Here is a 20,479-nt window from a genome sequence, read left to right on the forward strand (position 1 = left end):
CACTAGAGGCCACAACGCAACATCAGAAGCTGCAGAACCCAGGGTTGCTGCGTCCTGGAAGTCTCATATTGAAGCCTCCTTCCATAGCAGAACCTTCATCACACTCCAAGTCTTGAACAACACAAATTCTGTGTCCAGGCCTGGGGCATCGGGACCCCACCGCTGACTGCCTGGAAGCAGCAAGGGGCAGCACAACTTAGGCCATGGGGGCGGAGCTCCAGAGCGGAGGGGCAGGGCCAGACGAGCCAGGGGCCTGCTCTGCAGGGCGGCTGAACAGAACAGGTCTCCAAGTCCCAACCAGGCCTGCGGAACATAGCCTCGGGAAACTGGAACTAGCGAAGGAGGCTAGAGGTCTACCAAGAACCGAGGCTGGGAGTTCGGGACAGGGCCTGAACGGCCTGGGGCCAGCCTGCAGGAGGTGAGGACGAGACTGAGGACTGGGCAGGCGTGGGCAAAGCTGGGGGGGGAGGGGAAAGGAGACCAGGCTTGTACGAAGGACGACAGGGCAGGGGCGGGGCTGAGGAGGAGGGCGGGCCTGCTGAGGAGGGGCTAGGGCTGGGAAGGATGAGATGTGGGCGGAGCCAGCACCGGGAAGGAAGGACTCGGGGCAGGACCAGCGCAGGGTGGTGGGGAATCCAGGGGCGTAGCCCGTGGGAAGGACGAGCGAAGGGGCGGGGTCAGTTTGAGGACCGCAGAGCTTGCGTTCTCGTGAGGAGGACGAGCTGAGGGGCAGGGGCAATGTGAAGAGATCAGAATGAGGAACAGGGTCAATGTGAGACGCACAACTGAGGGGCAAGAGCATTGTGAGGACGAGATCTGGGGCAGGACCGATGGGCAGGTCAGCGTGATAAGGTGGCTGAGGGACAGGGTAAAAGTGAGGAGGATGGGCTGGGGCGGGGTCAGGAGGAGGAGGCCGGGCTGAGGGGGTGGGGTCGATGCGTGCAGAATTGGCCGAGGGGCGGGGTCAGTGCGCGGAGGAGGGGTGAGTGGTGGAGCCAGCGCGAGGAAAGACAGCCAGGCAGAGGCTGGGTGAGCACGCGGAAGCCCGGGCGAGCAGAAAAGGATTGAGCAAGAGTTTGGGGCGGGGCCAGCGGGAAGGCCGTTCCGGGGGCGGGGCCAGCGGGGGCGGGAAGGCGCGACGGCGGAGGTTGGACCGGGGAGGGGCGAGAGGCGGGGCGGCCGCCAGCTACGCGAAGGCCCCGCCCGCCTGGCCAGCCTGCCGGGAGCGCCCTGGCGGCGGCCGCGGGATCGCCGCTTGCGGCTCGCTGCTTGCTGGTTCCATTGAGAAAAGCCGAGTGGCGGCGGCGGCGTCTGAGCCGGAGCAGAGAAGCCGCCACCAGCCCGCCGCCCGCCGGGCAGTCCGCGCGCCCGAGCGCAGGGCCGTGGCCTCGGGCCTCCGCGACGACGCCGGTGGCCCACGCGCGGCGCGGCGGGCTGGGGGCGCGGGCCGAGGCAGCCGTGGAGCTCACGGGCCGGGGGCATGAGCCGCCCCGCCGCGCCCCTGCCGCCCGCCGCTGCCTGCCAGGGGCTAGAAGCGGCCACCTCGAGGGCGCGAGGCGCCGGAGACATGTCCAGGAGGAAACAGAGCAATCCCCGGCAGATCAAGCGTGAGTCAAACTTTGCCCGCGTTGCCCGTCGGACCCCCGCTCGCGCCTAGCCTCCCTGCGCCGTCCCTGTGCGGCCGCCCAGCTCCGCTGTGCCCGCGACCTTCACCCCGCGCCGCGCCCCCCGCGCGGAGTGCCAAGCGCGCGGTAATCTAATCTCTGCCGGCGGGCAGGGCCCCCGCATCTCGGCATGGGCACCCAGGGGGTCCGGGCCCCGAGAGGGTGGCGGGTCCCCAGAGCCGGAAGGAGAGTGGCTGGGGGCGCGGCTCCGGCAGAGCCCGGCCACCTCGAGGCCTGCACCTCCCCCGCAACTCAGAGATGGTGCGGCGATAGGGCGGCCCTGATCTGGGCTCAGATAAAGTTTAAAATATTCCATTCTGCAAGTCCCATCCTGATAAGATCGCTCTGTCGGGACGGGCTGAAATTGTGATCTTATCTGGCGCGCTTGACTCGCCCAGGCTTTGTATCTAGAGGCAGAAGGAGAAAGACCTGGGAGTAAGGGGTACCTAGGGCAGCGGGGCGAGCCGGCGCCCACCGCAGCGCTTTGGCTGCTGAACGGCGTGGCTGCGGGGGTGAGGCAGTGGAGGCTGTTGCAGCCCAGGCGCTAGGCATTGACTGACCAAACCCCCTTTATCCGCCCCAACTCTGGAGTTTTCCATCTGACATCGGCCTGCTTGGGAACATATGGAGGTCTGACCCACCAACTGCCCCTGACAACTCTACATGGGCAAATAGTATTCTGTGTGCCCATGTGCACCTCTCCTTCCACCCCCGTATCCGAGTGCATAGTCTGAACCAGCCAGGGACCTCAGGGACTCGAGAGTCGTTACTGCTTGCGTCCAAGTTTCTCACAGGTCCTCCCGTGGGCACTTTCCCGAATAGGACAGGCCCTGTACTCCTCCATCACCCGTGCCCCCACAATAGGAGCTTCTTGTGCTCTCTGGGTCAGGTTGCGGGGCCACTTGGCTGCATTAGGAACGAGTAAGCACACAGGAAGAGCTCCTCCCCACGCCACACCAATAATAACTTCGCGCTTCTCCCGGCAGGGCGCGGGGCTTCCTCCCTGGAGCTTCCCCCTGGCGGGAGAAACAAGTCATCTGGGCTGCCCACGAGGTGACAAGGGAGGGGGGCATCCGGCTTCCCAGTTCCAGACGCCTGGCGGCCTCCTCTGCCCACATGACGCTGCTGCCACCAGGACCCAATGTGCATTCTAGCCTGTGAGAGTGTCCCTATCACTGAGGTCTCGGGAGAGGGGGACGAAGGCAGGAATCTGGGTTCTGGTAACCCGACTCCCCAAATTCGAGCCGGACCTGTTTTCTGAAAGTCTCCTTCTATCATGTCAACTCAAGTATTAAAGCCACCCACAGGTCCCGATCTGTGCTGGTTCTCTGGTTTCTTTTTCCCCTCCTCCCCTGTGCGCCTCTGCCGGGTTCTGTTCTTGCGTGTATGTGTGTGTGCGTGAGCGTGTGTGTGTTTCAGTCTGATGAGAAATGCAGATAGCTAGGGCAGGGAGATCTCAGGTTGGGAACGGATCGCCAGCGCTGATAAGGCCGCGGGAGCCCAGCAGAGCCCAACCCACTTGGGTCAGCGAAACCCCGTACTCTGGGAACCAAGACCGGGACTGTGCAGGAAAGCCCCTCCGACCCCCCTCACAGTACCCCACGACTGGAGCAGAGGAGGAGAGCAGGCCCAGTGGGGGGGCGGGGCCCCGGGCCCGGAGCCCTCTGTGCAACTCGTGGCCTGGGCTCCTCCTCCCTTCGCAGATCTAAACGCGTTAAGATGCGAACGCTGATTGTCACCAAGCGGCGGCGCCTGCCCGCCCGCTCTCTGCTCAAGGCCGTGCGTGAGGCCCTCGCAGCTGCGCGCCGGCTGCGCTGGCCTCACCTGTGGCGGGTCTCAGGGTGCGGAGGGGAAGCAGGCTGAGCTCTAGGGGCCGCCGCCCTCCACGCCCCCACCAAAGCTGGGTTGCAGCTGCCCGCGCCTCCGTGCGCCTTTTGTTCTGCGCAAAGATAGATGTGCCGCTCTGATAAGGCTTGCTACCGATGGCAGCCGCGATAGCGCTTCCATTTATTAACTTCAAACGTGGGAGAGGGGGGAGGGCGAGGCAGGAGCGCGGCCTTAGCCGGCCAGATGGCTGTCATGATAGACCAGGCCCCTGGAGGGGGCGAGGGGCAGGGTGTAGCTCGGGACCCCTGATGCCCCGGCCCGCCAGCTCTCCTCCTGCCCAGTCGATGTAAGCTCTGATAAGTGGGGGCCTAAGCGCGGGCCAGTCCGCCCAATGGTGATTGCCAAGAGTGATAAGAGGCCTTATCTACGGCCACCAGGCCCCACCGAGTTCGAGGCAACAGCAGTGTGGGGGCGTCCGGCGGCAGCAGGGGGCCTGGACAGCAAAAGAGGTAAAAACGGGGGTTGTCCATCTGGGACACTTTCCCCAAACACTCTTAATTGGCAAGAAGTTGATCTTCCCCCTGCGGCCAGTGGTACAGTCCATCAAAATGAAAGAAAACTGACTTCTTGCTGCCCGTGGGGAGGGGAGAGAGAGAGAGAGAGAGAGAGAGAGAGGACACTCCTCCCCTCATTCCAATTAAGTTGCACTCAGAGGCCAGGGGCGGTTTGTCACCTGCGAAGGGTGGTTTCCCCTGAATCATGCTGAGTTGCTTTTGGTTCCTGGCAAGTCTTAGGTGTGACTTGCGTGGAGTTTTAATGAAGAAAAACTCGAGGTAGTTTCCACTGACCTGACTGCTTTTGGGAAGTCCAGCAGGTAGACATCCGGAGACATCTGTATAGATCTGCCTGAGCAGACAAGTGTTTATGGAGAACTCATTGCGTGCTGTGTGCAGTGGAAGGAGTGCTCTTTTGTGTTCCTGCTGTATGCAATTCTGTAGTATTGAGCACCTGCTGTATGCAAGCCCTGACTCAGCTCTATCCCTGGTATGAGGAAGGGAGAGGAGAGAGGAGGCACAAGCAGGCGAGAAGTTTGGGGGCCACTTCTCAATACCTGGCCTCTAGACTGCCAAGGATAGGCCAGCCATGGTTGCACTTTGATGGCTAGTAACCTGGCCTCAGTTTTCTGCTTTGGAAAACTGGGCTGTTTGGGGATGTGAGGAGCCGAAAGGCAAAGTGTCCATAAGTGAGAATGAAGTCACGAAGGCTTGCCTCAGTTTCCCTCTTTGAAAAATAGGGCTGAGATAAGCATTCAGGGTTACAGAGAGTCCCCAGGTCAGGCAGGAATTAGTGATCCCAGATGCTAAAAGACCTAGGTCCCTGGACAGAGGCTTAGAGGAGGCATCCTACCTGGTGCAGCCGCCCTCCATCTCCGAGGAGGTGTTTTCACACATTCTTACAGTTCAGTTAAGCAAATTATTGGTAGCCACAGGATGACTAATTTGCTCCAAGCTCAGAAGCCATCTGCCAACTCCCTCTATCACCTCACACCCACCTACAGGGCCAGTGGTACTGACAGCACAGGGCAGCCCCGTTCCCAGGAGAGGCAGGGTGAAGCTCCAGCGGGAGCTGGGTGGGTTTAGCTGTATTTTATGGACACGGAGCATTCTCCACTCCCCTTGGGCGTATAGGTGGTGCCTGCTGTCAGGTCCCTCAAGGGTACTGGTGGCCCATGACCCCTCCTGGAGATTCTCCTGCCTCCATGTCTTTCGTTTGTGACTATGTCTGTCATCCAGAGCCCAACGAACACGAGCTGCGCCCTCCAGCCTCAACCCTGCTGTCCCAAGCCCTGGTCATTAGCACTGGCCTGGTACTTAATGGTCTCTAGAGTCCGAGAGCTCAAACGTGGAGCCTATGCAGAATGGTCCAAGGCGGAAGGCCCTTTGTGGGGAACCCTTTCCTGGCAGAGGAGACCACACGAGGTCTCGAGTTCTTGTTCGGCCTTCTGATCCCACCTGCCAGTGGCTTTCCTACCTTTCTGGAGCCTGAGAGCACAGCAGATGGACAACATGGGCCAAAGACAGCAGCATTAATGAACTTATGAAAGCCCCGTGCTCACATCGTTGTACCTCCAGGGAAATGAGTACTAGAAATTCACTTTGTTAACTCTGTGTCCCAGAAAGTAGTGAAGCCAGAGTGAGAAGTGTGAAGTGGACGCTGCCCCTTATTGTTGGGACCGGAACTCCATCAAGGTGTCTTACCAGCCTCTGGCTTTTGCCTGCTCTCAGTCACAGGCCTTAATTTTCACATCTGTACAGTGGACCTATGGGCGGAGTGAAGGCCTCTGTGGTCTTTTGCAGCTGCCCTTGTCATCCTGGTGCTCCTCTCTGAGATGCTTCAACTCAAGGGCAGCCCCTGGGAAAACCTCACCCAGCCCTACTCTGGCCTGAGCCCCGGACCCAGTCCCTCTGGCCCAGGCCCCTCCCCGGAGGTCACAGGAACCCAGTATGGCACCGATTTAAGTGGGTCAGTTGGGGAGAAAGGAGGAGGAATGTGATGCCATTAATTGTGCCCCTTATCTCCTGTTTCTATGCCAACCAGACGGTCCCGGGGCTTGACGGCTCGTGAATAATACTGTAGGCCGGCCTATCTGCCATCGACAGGCCTCACGGAGGCAGCTGTTGCCTCCCGATTGGTATCACAAAACCCATGGACCCAGCCCGCATGGAAGCTGCCTAGCCGTACTCAGACCTTGGCTGGTTCCTGCCCACCATCCCCTTAGGCTGTCTGGAGGTGCCTACGGTCCGTGTTCCCATTTCACAGATGGGGAAACTGAGACCACAGCCACACATGCCTTGTAGACCTCTTCTGGCTGAAGAAAGTGTGGCGCAGCGAGGGGCAGTAGTGTCAATGGTCTTCAGGCATCACATCATGCATGCCCCCACCCACTCCCATCTGCCAGATCATGTGACCTTGGCAAGCCCCATCCCTGTGTGGCTCCCTATGCTCACCACATGTCATTAGTCAGGGAGCCAACCTGTAGGTAAGAACTCAACTGCCTACATGAGTGTTACATGAGTGTGTGTGGCCCTTCAATGGGGTCGAGGCAGTGCACTGGGGGCTCGTTCTCCAGTGGAGACCTGGGGGCCCCAATCAGGCATCTTTAGCATCTGTCCTTCTTTACAGAGCTGTTCCAGCACACAGCCTCTCAGGTTCCGGGGCATCTTTGCTGCCACTCAGCTCCTCGGGCTTCTGAGGAGGAGACTGACTCCCTCCGGTACCACTCTTTGGGACACCAAAGCCAGATAGTTGCTAGGATGTTCTGCCCCCCCCCCCCATTGCCCATAGGACTGTGTGAAAGGCCTGGCAGGAGGGTGGGAACCTTGCTTTCCCACCCGCAATGTGGGGGTGGCAGTGCCTGTCTCCCAAAGCAGCTGCAGCCCCTCCCCTACGCCTCCCTTCCCTTTCCTCTCTCCCCTGTCTCTTCATGATCATGTCAGGTCTGTGGTTCCCCGCCTTTCTGAGATGGAACATCCCTGCTCCCAAGCTCTTTTCCATGCGATCTCAGTGTGTCACACACAGGGGCCCTGCCCTTTGACCCACAGATGTGGAACAGATGTGGGATCCTGGTACCTCCCCTGTCACTGGCCAGCCTCTCCCTCCTTCATATTGGCACTGATTTGTCAAGGGAGCACCAGGACTGTGCAGCCTTAGTGTGCGGCTTGCCTTCTGTGCGCTGGTGATCCCTTGTCAGAGAGCCCAAGACCAGCGCCTTTGTGATCTTCCTCTCCCCTCTGTGTTCTGTAGTGGTCTGGATCTGGGCAGCCGAGTGGAACCCCTCAGTCCTCCCAGGTTAGTGCCCATCTGCAGAGGAGCTGGTGGTAGTCTGGTGAAGGAGGGGAGTCTTGGGGTTGGGGGGACACCAGTATGGGGAAGGTTGAGGAGCTGACCATGGCATGTAAGCTGCCTGAACAGAGCCCTTTATGCCTCAGCTGAAGCACAGACCCTCAGCGGGCCACCTCTACCCCATGTAGGGCCATGTACACACGTGTGGCCTGCAGGAAGCCGAGCTCTTACCTATGGGCTGGCTCTCCCACTAATGACACATGTGAGCCCCACAGAGATGGGGCTTGCTGAGATCACGTGGCCTAACAGGAAAACACCCCTGGCCAACTTCGCATGTAGATACCCAGGCCTAGGAGCTCAGACCCTCCCTGGCCAGGGCCCAGCGAACCCCAGGGAACTGCTGAGACCCGAGGCAAACAGAAGCAGCCCATACTGGTGTCTGGTGATGGCTGCAATACTGACTAGGGCTGTCCCATACCAACCCTGGGTGGTCTGTCTCTAAGGGGACAGGGACCGCCCTTCCCCATCCTTTCCATTCCAGTGTGCATTCATCCTTAGTGTATGGCCCTGACTTTGGGATACTCAGCTCCCAGCCCCAGCTTCTTCCCAGGGGCCTCATTCGGTGGCATCCCAGTGCTCAGCCAGCCTGGGTTCTGTCATCTGAGGAATGGAAACAGCAGGTGTTCCCCACTTAGACAGGGGTAGTACACAGTAGATACTTGAGGAACAGTGCTGTTCAGAGTGGACCAATCAGAGGGACCCTTGGTGGTATGACTCCCATCGCTTGTGAACTCTGGTGTACAAGCAAGCCCTTGCCTAGCACCAGACAGCCACAGAAGGGTCCCCTGGAGAGAGGCTCAGCCTGACTTCTCAGGAGACCTATATGTAAGTGGCCCTTCCTGCCTCAGTTTCTCCTTGCAGAGTGGGACCCTAATAAGAGCACCTCCTTGTTGTGGTCATAGCGGGGGCTTAGTGGTGCACACGGAAATGCCAGGTGACTTGTTTCCAGGTGGACGCTGCTGGTCCTGCTGGCTTTGGTGTTGGCATATGCCAGAAGCCCGAGTGTCGCATGTTACACACCACCCTGGTGGCCTCTTCCCACCGCTGTTATGGGTGAGAACATCAAGGCCTTGCTCAAGGCCAACCAACACAGAAGCTGGGTCTGTGGCCAGGGTGGAGATTCTCTGAGCGGAGATCTGTAACCCACAGGGTCAACCCCACCATCCTGCATGTCTCTGGGGCCTCTACAGACTGACTTTTCCCTCCTCCCTCCTCAGCAGCCCTCTGAGCTTATGCAGAATTGGGTAGGTAGGCGCATCAGCAGCACCTCCCACACAGCTCAAGTGCCCCCGTCCTTCACCTGCTCTGGTTGGCCATGAGCGCTAAGCCTCAGCTTCTCCCCGTTTGTTACATGAGTGGTGTTTGCAGCGCTCTGCAGCCTCTCTGAGCCCGTGAGATGTAGGCTGGTTCCCATGCCTCGAATGAACAGGGCTGCAGTAGACGCAGCCGGTGTCACCCATCACACCAAGTGTTCCCGTGTGCTCAGCACTTCCTCCACATCTCTCTGCATCCCTTCCTGAGGTTGGGGTTCTCCCTCTCACCCAGAAAAAATAGAGGGTTGGAGTGCTCTTTTGGTCCGTAAGAAATGGAGGACCAGAGAAGCTGCCTCCAGGTCTCACAGCCAGGCATGATGGTCTCACTGTGGAGAGAGCCTGCCTGGGATGGTCTGCACAGCCCTGTCTTCTCCTACCGTACAGGTGGGTGCACTATAGGGTCTTTGGGGCTCTCATGTGAGTCCCAACCCTGTGAGCCTCAGTTTCCCTACTGCACACAGCACTATGATGCCTACCTGGGGTGGGGTGAGGGGAAAGAAGGATTACAAAGAGCTGACAAAGGAGACATGGCCAGGAAGAGCCAGTGAAGGGGAAAAGGGGCCATTGTTCCCTCCCCTGCTGCTGATGGCCCGTCCCCAAGTATATCTGTAATTCTGTCTCCCCTGAGACATCTTGTTGCCAGTTCCTCCTGACATCTGACTTCAAGCCCTATAGCTTTCCCTTATACTTTCCATCTGTCCTTAGGCTTATACTTCCCTTAGTTACCTGTTCTCTCACCCCAGGAGGAAAGAAGGCCAGGGCTAGGGGTCTCGGCTCCTTCCTGCAGAGCTCCCTTTGCTGTTTAGGGAACCGGCCCCCAGTGACGGTCAGGGCCCACAGCTGCCCCTCTAGGACCCCTCCGGTTTCTGCACAGAGATTTGTGGTAGATGGGAAACAGGTTCAAAGCCCTGGGCGCCACTGGTGAGGATGACCCACTGGTCTCCCCACACTCAGCTCAGCTGCCAGGTATCACTGTGAGCGCAGACTGAGTGTATTTCAGCCCAGCCTGGTCCCGCCAGCCTGAACAAACCTGGGTTCAAAGCACAAATGGGGAAACCAAGGCTTAGAAAGTTGGAGGATCAGATCCTTAGGGGATACCCTCTGGATATTTGCGTTGGGAAAGAGCTATGACCACTGATTCCTGGGTGGAGGTGGGGCAGCCACACCCATTTTCAAGCCCAGAGTCTGAGACTCTCCAGTGGGTCCCAACCATAACCAGCTCTGGTCCCAACATTCTTCTCCACTGTGTAACTTTGGGCCAAGGTTTTAGCAAAGACCAGAGCTGCACAGCCTCATTGGGCTTCGCTCCCATGCTGCCTCCTCCCAGTTCCTGAGCCACCACGGCACCTCCTGTCTCGATCTCCCATAATGAGCCCCACACCCAGCTCGATCAGGTACAGTTGCCCAGGGACAGGGGCATCCCAACACTCGCCGGGCCTCCTGGACCGTCCATGGAAACCAGGCCTTCACCCAGTTGGCCGGCCAGCCCTCTCCTGGAGCAGCCGCAACCTGGTCCTCCCTGCACTGTCTCTGGTCCCAGCCTCCTCCAGCGCAGGTTTCAGCTCCCGTGATAACTCGGAAAGTTGAACTGGCCCCATTACTGCACTGAGATGGTTGGCAAGATAGGGCTCGATAATGGAGGAGATACCCACGTCTCGGTGGCCAGCGGCCTGGGCTCCTGCCCATTAACATTCCCCACCAGCGATCCGCGCTATCTCCTCTCCTTCCACTCCTCCCGCAGATAAGAATGGAAATTCTGACTTCATAGCTCACTGATTAAAGTGTCTGGATTTCTTGATAATACACAGATAAATTATGTTTTTGAAAAGGAAGGTAGGGAGGAGGGTGGAGAGAAAGAGGCCCTAGAGGGGCGCCCTTGGCCGGCTCTGAGGAGATGGCTCTCCCAGCCTCTAGACCAGGCTGGTAGCCACCAAATGTCCAGTCACTGAAACTGCAGCCAGTTAGGTCCAGCAGGCCCTACTCAGAGAAGACGCTGGCACACAGACTCCCAAACCATAGGGTCCAGCCTCTAGGGCTGATGGCAGCCTCTGGCACACACGCACAGCCTTGGGCAGATCTCCATACCAAAAAGGCCTTGTTTGCCCAGCAGACATGGTGCCTCTGCAACCCTCCCAGGCAGCTTTGCCTGTGTGCCCTGCTGCCCTGCAGTGCCTGGTCAGACCATAGGTAGTTCAGTAGGGGGTCGAGGTGCCCATGCAAAGCCACGCCTACCGGCCGCAAGGGCTTCACAGCACTCCGAAACCCGATTGGCTCCAGGCCCCTCCTCAGCCATTGTGCTTCCCAGCTCGGCCCAGCTGCCACTCTTGACAGGCGGCACCCAGATGGGGCTCGGGTGCCATTGCAAGCTTGTCTGGATAAAGCTGCCTCCTTCAGCTGATCCGAGATCCTTGCTGATGGTGTGATGCGCCAAGATTAGGGCTGCGCCAGGCTAATCCTCCCGCTGAGGGACAGGTAAGGCAGCCACGGGGGAGTGAGGCACCTGCTGTGTGAGAAGAGAAGCCAAGGCCTGTCAGCCCCAGTACCTCTCGGGGTGATGGCCAGGCCAAGCTGGCCCCATGAAGCCATGTGGAAACCCCGCTGGGCCCAGTGGGGTGGGGGCACTCAGCTTTGCCCCTGTCCTGTGTTTATAAATCACTCCTGAGAACTCAAACACTGGAATCCCAGAGGTGGGAAGGCCTGAGGAGGGCAGGACCTTTCCCGTGTGGTCCTGGGTCTTCCCAGGTATAATGATCCCAGTGATGGCCACACTGAGGAGAGCTATCTTGATTGAGCTGCTGCTGTATACACCCTACGACAGAGTCCTCCTATCATCCCACGTTTCTCTTCTAATGACTCAAGGCTCAGAGAGGTTGAGTAAATCGCCTAAGGTCACACAGGAGGCACTCTGACCTAGTCTGAGTCTCCATCTACCTAGAAGTTCTGGGGTATTTGCAGTTATAACCCCCAACACCTCTATAAAGGGGCCTGGTCTCTCCATTTCAGAGAGAAGGAGTAGCTACAAGAGAGGGCAGATACTCAGCACTACCCAGCCCTGGATTGATGAAACTTGGTCTGGCTGGCCTTGAATTCAGAGACCCTCCTGTCTGCCTGGCTAAACTGGTGTATCTATACTTCTTATTGCTTGTCGTCACTTCATTTGCCCCATAGGCTCCTTTGGTGAGGAAGTTGGTTCGAGGGGCTGGAGGGGCAGCTCGGTCAGTAGAGTGTAGCGACTGGAGTTCAGATCCCACCCCCACCCCCCCATACGTGAGCCAGGCATGGCAGCCTGCTCCTGTAGCTTCCCTGCTGAGGAGGCTGAGGTCTGCTCCCCCTGGGAGCCACCACTGCCCTCTAGGACAAACGGCTCCCACAGGGCTGCGTGCTGAGGTGTCAGGCTCAGGGTTCCACCTGGATGATTCTAGAATGTTTGTCTTTGTCAACCCAGGTCATTATCTCACCACCACCAATCACCAGAATTCCATACCTGGAGTGTCACAGGAGTCACATACTGAACCAACCAACCCAGGGACACGAGAGGGGGTTAGAGTCCAACTTGCCCACGGCCCTTCAGGCATCTCCCTATTCTAAGCCTCAGTTTCTGTATCTGTAAACAGGGCTGTGGATGCTAGGATTGCATCCTGCAGACCCTGGATGTGTTCCCCAGAACCTTTAGCCATGTTTGCCGGCCACCCCATGGGCCCCATGCCCCCTAGCTGTGCCCACCAGATCTTAACCAGGTTGTTAGCCTCCAGGCCAGAGAGGCATAGCTGGACTCTCGGCTCCATCTGCCCTGGTTGTGTGTCCTTGGCCCAGGTACTTCACTTCCCTGGGCCTGACTACCTTACCCATCAGACAAGGGAGTGAGTGTCCTTGCAGGTCCTTGTGAGGAGCTGATGAGACAGAGCTTGGGAACCCTAGAATCCTGGCAGACAGGTGCCTCAGAACCCCCACCCTCTCAGGTGCTCCTCGGGGCCTGTGTCTCCCTTTCCGGCTGGTGCCTGAGAGAGGGAGGCCTCCTCCCTAAGCTCCGCCGGTGTGGGAGGAGATGGGGTGGGTGTGTTCCGCCCTCCCAGGCCCCCAACAAAAAGAAGAAAGAAAGGGAACCTTGATAAAAAGAGTGATAGGCGCCGTGCGTGGAGGAGCCGCTATCGCCCCATCTATCTGCCTGCTCACTCGCGGTTCTTTCCCCTTATCTCACCCCTCCAAATGCCAGGAACAAAAGCACTGCAGACTTACACATACTGCCAAGCCCATGGCCCAACTTGGGGCTGCCAGGAGAGATCACCCCTAAATCTAAAGGAAAACTTGGGCTCCTCACCCTCATCATTTTGCAAAGGGAGGACTCACATGGCCCCTTCTGAGACATTGCAGGCGGGAAGGAGTTGTCAAGGAGTGGGCACCTAGCGGTGGGGGAGGTCCCCATAGTACCCCTTGCATATTGGCTATGTGACTTTGGCTCAGTGTCTTCGTCTAAGGCACCCAGGATGGATTTGAGTTGTCTGGAATAGTTACAATGGGGCCTTTCCCTTAAACTTCCTTTCTGCCAGAATCTTCATCAGTTCTCCCAGAATCTAACACTTCCCGGAACACCCCTTACACTCAGTCCTACCTCTGCCTCCCACCCCTTCACTCCCACAAACCCCAAAGCCCTATCAATGTCTTAACTTACTGGGCTCCTACAATCAACACCACTGGGCCCCGCCCCCAGAACGGAGAATAGCCCCCCCCCCCACTACTGTGCAGCCCCTGCTAGCAGCCAATGAAAACAGAGTGCAAATGAGCAGACTTGAGGCTCAGGCATTGGCTGAAGTTCCAAGGAGGGGGTAGGACCTTTCCTTAAAATGAGAGTGTGCACCTGTCCAGCCTAGACCAACAGGGTGGGAAGGCCTCCCAGGCTTCCCAGCTTTCTTCAGAATCCGTGTTTGCCTTGGACAGGCCGGCCTTTGAGTAACCTCTGCTGACCTCAGAACCTAAGCCACACCCTCGGGCACCAGGACCTGGTCATTCCACAAACAGTGCAGCCAGCTCTGGTGCCAAATGAGAATGGGAAGGTGAGAAGTGGGGCCAGGACAGACGGCAAAGGCTGGCCGCTCCCCCAGCTCCCTCCAGACCCTGCTCGTGCTATTGTCCTCCTCCCTGTCTGCTCCCCTGTGACTCATTTGCTGTCCAGGCCTCTCTGGCCTTAGGCTCTGGTGAGGACAGGGATCCCTGTTTGTCACACTCTGGCTTCCTAATCTGTAAAACGGGAGGAAACCTAGTCCTTCAGCCTGCCAGGATGGTTTCTGGACCCCTCCCCTGCCCCAGGTCTCGGTTTCCCCACCCACATCGTGGGGCCATTTGGGATGCAGCAGGGGCTAGAGTTGCTCATCCCATACCTGTTGGTTTCGAAGCCCAAAATGGACACCTGACCTTGCCTCCACCCTCTCCACTCTTCGATATACTGTGCTGCAGAACTGGACCCACGGTCACAGCAAGGGGGCACACCGATTCCCACAGCACCCTCAAGCCGCAGGTGTGGTGGGTTTGTGCAATCTAGTGGTGGGATAAGGTACACCAGAAAGAGACTGGGATAAGACCTAAGGGAAGAAGAGTCAGCAGTGACCTCATGACCTCGGTCTTGACCCCCACACTCTGGGTCTCTGTCATCTGTTTTTATAACATGGGTGTGAGGGTCGGAAGTACATTCCTACACTAAACCATCACCAGGCCTTCCGGGCCAAGCCTCAGCCTCCGCTAAAGGACCTCCTTCTCACGTGGGCAGCTCTGCCCGCCCCTAAAAGCACAGGGTGTCTATTACTAGATAAAGGCTACCTGTTTGGTTTCTAGATCAGCCTGCTCTGGCTGGGGAGAAAAGGAAAGGGACTAGGAGTCAAGTCCGCCAGAGACACGGGCATTACCACAGAGGAGTCCTGAGGGATCAACCATGTGCTTTGAGATGGAAACAGGGAAGGGACCGTGACTGGGGCACTGATGATGTGGGAGTTCCACGGTGCTGAGAGCATTCTTGGATCAGAGATGGAGGGGGAGATGCTGAGCACGGTTGGGTTGAGTTGGGGGAGGGGTGTGGGCACTGATGGTGTTGGTGAGAGTGTGAAATCACACAGCACAGGGTCTCGTGTGTGAGCAGGACACTGAGAGAATGGGGCACCCATAGTGGGTTTGGGTTGAGTGCTAAGAGCACTGTGCTCTGCCCAACAGCTGCCGCGGGCTCAAGGCAGGCTTGGAGAAGAGTGGGCACAGCCCAGCCCGCCGAATGAACGGCTTGTCACACAGGAGCCATCTCCTCCTGCTGCCATCTGCCTCCGTCCCTCTGCCCTGTACCACGCAGCGATGGCTCCATTAGTGAAACCCGCTCACATCGCTCAGCTCTTATCGCCCATCTAGAGAAAGAATCACTCTGGGCCTCAGCGCCCATCTCCACCATTCTGTTTCCTCCTCTCTTGCTCCAGGCTCTGAGCTGTGGCCTCGGCCGCCCCTGCCTGGCATGTGGCCCCCACAACCCCAGGCCCCATCCTGGCACAGGGCCCCCAGTGCACTTAAGTGACCATCCTCAGGGTGCACAGCTCCAGCCCCGGTGGTGTCCTAGGCCCTCCCCCATGCAGCCCCTCCCCCAGAAGCATAGGCCATGGGTTCCCGGAGTGAAACAATCTTGTGTAATCTATCAGTGGCTATCAGGCCCATCGAGGGGAGGGACGGGAGTGGCTGGGCCTAGAGATGGCGCCAACCTTTAGCGTTGATAAAGTTTCCGAGTTCAGCAGTGATGAATGTTGAGTAAGCCCAGGCCGCAGATAGGATGTGGACTTGGCAGGCCCGAGGCTCCGGCTGAAACCAATCTCTCTCTATCAGCCAGGCTGGGCTTTCTCAGGCCCCCAGCCCTCTTCCCTCCTCCTAGCCTCCCTTTCTCTCAGCCTTGCCCCACCCAGGCCCCTGCCCCCAGGGACAGGGTAGGACACCAACTTGCCGCTTAGAAATGGCCTGAGAGAGGGACCAGGCTCAGGTCAAGGGGAAGATCCTGAGGGAGCCCACAGGGGTAGCTGTTGAAACCCCAGGGAACCAGGGCCCTTCATCCTCAAGCTTGATGTCTGGCAGTGCTGTTCACAGATTAGACCTTAGCTCCTTCCCAGGCCTTTAGCCCTGGGTGCTCAGCTGGGACTTTCTGTGGTCCCTCCCTGCCCTAGGTCTTCCTGCACACACTGCCTGAGTGCCCTCCCTGGGGTGTTCTCAGCTGTCGCTTAAATGCCACCTCCTCTGAGAAGTCCCAGTAACCCCCCACATCCCCTGTAGACTGAGCTAACCCTCCGAGGTCCAGAGGTCCCTGTCTCCATCCCAGACTGAATGCCCTCTCTCATCTGGGATGGACCTGCCTGGAACTTCTTGATCCCTCCCTCTCCATCCACTCTTCACCAAAGCTTTATAAGGTCAGATGTGGGACCCTGAATCTTGCAGCCTGGGCAGCTCTCCATTGTGTATGTCCCCGAATAGCAATGTGAGCAGCTGCCCTAAGGCCAGGTGGTGGCCAGGATGGTTGCCTTCTGCTTTACTTTCCTCGTCTGCCCATGGAGTCTACATCCCTGCAGGGTGAGGCTAAGTGAGGCTCTGACAGACCCAAGTGAGCTGTTGAGGGCAGTGTGCATGTGTCTACAGGAATCGGGGCTGAAGGAGCCAAAGCTTCTAAAGATTACAGATAACCAAGGAGGGGGCAGGGACATCCCCACAAAACAGGGTGTCCTGACTCCAACTGTGCCAGGAACAGCTGGCAGGGAACAGTCTCTGGTTCCAGGAACAAAGGGACCAGGGATGGAAAGAAGCAGAGATGGGAAGGAAGATGTAGGATCAGGGAGAGAAATAGGCCCAACAAGGGGAGAAACAAGACCTCAGTCCTGAGAGCCTCATGGACCTGTATCTGAATCCTACTCAGTAACTCTAGGCAAGGCCATCCCTGCTTCTCTTCACTGTGAACGAGGATTGGGGATGGCAGGGCTCCGAGAGCCTTACCAGGAGCTGCTCTGCTGGTAGAGAGACCCTGCTACTCTGTGCCTCAGTTTCCCACACTTAAAGCAGTATAAGAGCAAATTGGAGAGCTAGTAAGAGTCACGTGGCACTAGAGTTAGCATGCTCAGAGCTCCAGCAGCCTGCCAGAGGCCCTGGCACCGTCTCTGGTCACTTGAAGCACACGCCTGGGGTGCCTGGGTCCCACACAGACTAGCCAGAACAGCAACACCGAGGCCTGGGGGGCAGTGAAGCTCACCACATTCTGTCAAGTCAGAGCTGACTTCTGTGTCAGGTTTGGAAGCAGGAGTGGGAAAGATTTCCAGGAGGGGAGAGCACTAGGCCAGCCCTGCCCTGGGTGGGTTCACAGCTGTGTGAAGTCCTGGGTCCTCCCGGGACAGGCCAGGGAAGATGACTGACATCAGAGATTTTCAGTGATTCCTTTCAAAGTGTTTGGAATCAGCTTGACCCCAGGTCATCAGCGTGTATTTCTTTCCACAAGGCAGGGTCACATAGTGCCCTGTATTTTATCTGGGCTGTGTGTCGCCCCCCCTCCACCTGTCCTTTCAGTAAAGATCTGCCTTTAAAAGCCAAGCAGCAGGAAAAGCCTGTATTTCATTGTGTGTGAATCATATCTCAATAGGATCTTTTTAGTGTTTGAATGCTGAGGTCTGTCTGGACCCGTGTTTACTAGATTATGGGCCTTGACTCTCCATCAGACCCCCTACTTGGTGCCTCTGGAAGACCGCCCAGGGACTAAGGAAGGTATATATCACCTTCCAGGATGTCCTGAGCTCCGAGTCTATGCCAGTTGGGGTTAGTCCCTCCTGCTCCTCACAGCCCTGCACAGAAGCAGTCAGCAGGTCAGCCACCTGAGATCTTAACAGGGTAGAGAGAATCAGGCAAGACACAGACGGTCTTAGGGCTCAGACCTCTCAGAAAGAGATATGAACTCCCCATCCTAGGGTCTGTGGGAGTGCCCTCTGTGATACGCTGGGTAAGAAAGGCTACCTGTCCCACCCCATATCTATTCAACCGTATGCCACCCATGCAGTGAACAGTGTCTGTGTCCAGGTTGTAGGTCCAAAAAGCAGTGTGCTCTGGCCACAGCCCCAGCTTGACTGTGATCACCAGGAACCCCAGGGAGCAGGCATCTGTCTCTTGCTGGAGCAGATTGTACACTCAAGTGAACAAGCCATGCTATCTGGCCAACTCTTTTGTGACCAGCTTGGTTGTGGGCAGTGCCCCCTCTGGACTCTGTATGATGGTGTCTTCCACCATTGTACTGTCTCTTCAGCACCTCCCCAGGGGCATCCTGAGTTGAGACTGAGGTCAAGGTTGAGACAAACACTGAGGTTCGAGTGGCCCTTCACCCTTTCCAGGCACGCTGAGCACCTGCAGGTCTCTGACCTTGTAGTGTGCAACCTGATAAACTGTGCTGATAAAGGAGACAGACCACCCCACTAGAGGACTCTGAAGGGGAGTCCTTGGAGAGACTGAGGAGGGCTGTAGGGAGCTCAGTAGACACACAAGGACAGGTCTGGGCACTAGTGAGGGATGTCCGGCCTGGAAAGCATGTAAGGTGGGCACATGCTGAGGGGCTTGGACCTTCCCATACTGGCAAGACAACTTTGGACCAGGTCCAAGTAGTATGGCTGGAGGTGAAGGGGACTGTGCTGTGAGAACCCGGCCCCACTGCACCATACATAATATGGCCTGAGGTGATCCTGAGGACTTGAGGTGATGGGGTCAGAGTCATCTCCGAGGTTCCCTAACTTGACCCTGCCAGTGTTTTTGGACAGGGCATCACCAAGCCATCAGAACTGAGAGTGAAGTCAAGTCTGTCTGAAGAGAAGGCTGCAGCTCTGGGCACCATGTGCCTCGGTTTCCATCTCCCTGCATTGGCTGGATCAGAATCCCTGCTTAGATGGGTCCTGGACTCCACTCCTACTAACCAGAACCCACTGTCCTAGGTCACGGTGTCTGCTAGGTAAGAAGGCTTTAGACCTTAGACTGTCTGGCCATCGTCCTCTCCTGGTCTGAGTCCTGTGATGCTAAACTCCCTAGATTCGGCCCCTCGGGGAGGACAAGACTATCTTGCCGCCTGTCTGTCCCCGCCATGGCCCTAGCTGCCCGCTGCCCAGTGGTGGGAAAGTCTGTATCTGTTGCTATTTTCTCTCTGTTATCAGGGCCTTATCTGGCAGCTGGGTCCTGCTGGAGGCCAGGGTCCCCTTCCTGGCAGTGCCAAGCCATTCCAGTGAAGTAAGGAGGCTAGGGTTCTACCAGCCAAGGTGGGGGGCTTCCTGTTCCCTCTGATGGCCCTCCCTAGACCTGGAAGGAACAGCATAGTCACCATAGCGCAGGCCATGCTCCCAGCCACGATCCCATATGGCTGTGTGGACTCCATCCTCCTCAAGAGACTGCCCTCATTTTCCATGAGGGAATGGCCCTACGTTGCCTGGTGTGTGCTGCCCCTCTACCTCACTACATTCTCCCTGGCTCCCAGGGCAGTGAGCCTCATCTCTTGCCAGTCCTTGCCACTTCCTCCAGGAATCCACCCCACAACAGCTCTCCCTCCTGCCATGTGCATTGGCACCTTTGGTCATTGCCTTGTCTCCAGCTCCTGGTCCTGAATCTGGCACACCAAGGGCATGGGAAAGGTTTGATGAATGAATCAATGCGTATGTAAGTAGATGAAGGAACTGGGATGAGGAATGAGGCTGCCTGTTCTCGGGGGCCGGTACCTGGGATCAATCTCTGAGCTCTCTTGTCCACGGATGCCATGGGCAGGCAGCTGGTCCAGATCATCTTGGTTTCATTTATAGGAAGGGAGGAAAGAATCTCCAGGTGGGCTTAAAGAAAGGACCCTGTGCCAGGCCGGCTCCCGTGGGCTTTGGTCTGCTGGCTCCTGTTGGGTTTGGAAAGGTGGGTGCTGCCCTAGTTCTTACAGTGGTTTCTATCCCCCATGGGGTGGTCTGCAGGGGTCTCACCCATGACCAGAATCCTATCTGGACCAAAGACAGCCCTCCTTGCTGCCTGGGGGACACAGACTGTGGGATTTTGTCCCTCTTCAGAACCTGCAGTGACCTCCACCCTTCCGTGCAGCTCTCCAGAGCTGGGAGAGAGCCTGGAAGGGAGTGGGCATCAGCCTGCCACACAGAGTCTGCCTCCATAATTCAGTTTTAAAGCATGAAAAAGGGAGTTGATGAAATTCCACTATCAGCTCTGAGCCAATATGCAAAATATCTCACCCCCAATCAAATAGCTATTATGTTTTCATTCCCAAGCGGCGTCCGGCCTAATGAGCAGGAGACGGATGGGCGCTTGGGCATCTGTTCCTTGTGATAACCAAGGGGCTCGGGGCACTGTGGGGGCTGCTCCCAGCGCTGTCCTGCCTGTGGGTGACCACCATGGTGGCTTGTGGATGCCACTGAGCAGAAGTGCAGTCTGGTGCCCAGACATCTCCAACCTGGGCAGTAACCAGGCAACAGGGCCAGCATCCGCCTAACTATGGGTAACGGGAGGTGTGGTTCGAGACAGTGCTGCGGAGGCAGCCTGTCTGCTCGGGTCATAATGTTGTCCAAGCTCCCTTTTCTCCATGCACCATCCCTTTGCCTTTTCCTTGAGGACCATGACAAGCTGCTCTGCCTTAGTTGGGTGGGCCACAGTTTACCCTTCCATAAAGTGGGTGCAACCCAGACTTCCCACTAGGGGGGTGTTTGGCACCTTATGGAAATAAAATTTAGATAGGACTGGCCTTAGGTTCCCCACTCTACACCCTCA

The 20,479-nt window shown here is 57.5% G+C and overlaps 1 protein-coding gene across 4 annotated transcripts in view; it reads left to right on the plus strand.

The window, feature by feature from the left end:
• Positions 1–260: 260 nt before the first annotated feature.
• Positions 261–20,479, plus strand: part of Zfpm1 (zinc finger protein, FOG family member 1) — a 58,677-nt gene continuing 38,458 nt past the window's right edge. For 2 of the 4 annotated variants that reach the window (XM_050165173.1, XM_050165176.1), the window contains exon 1: positions 1,199–1,607. In XM_050165173.1, coding sequence (XP_050021130.1) covers positions 1,481–1,607 — 127 coding nt within the window. In that variant the 5' untranslated portion in view covers positions 1,199–1,480. Of the gene's footprint in view, positions 419–708; positions 839–1,198; positions 1,608–20,479 lie in introns of those variants that run through there. The other 2 variants (XM_050165174.1, XM_050165175.1) reach the window with 2 other exon arrangements.

Source organism: Alexandromys fortis, unplaced genomic scaffold (assembly GCF_014885135.2).
Source record: "Alexandromys fortis isolate MF-2015 unplaced genomic scaffold, M_Fortis_MF-2015_v1.1 scaffold_165, whole genome shotgun sequence".
NCBI lineage: Eukaryota > Metazoa > Chordata > Mammalia > Rodentia > Cricetidae > Alexandromys > Alexandromys fortis.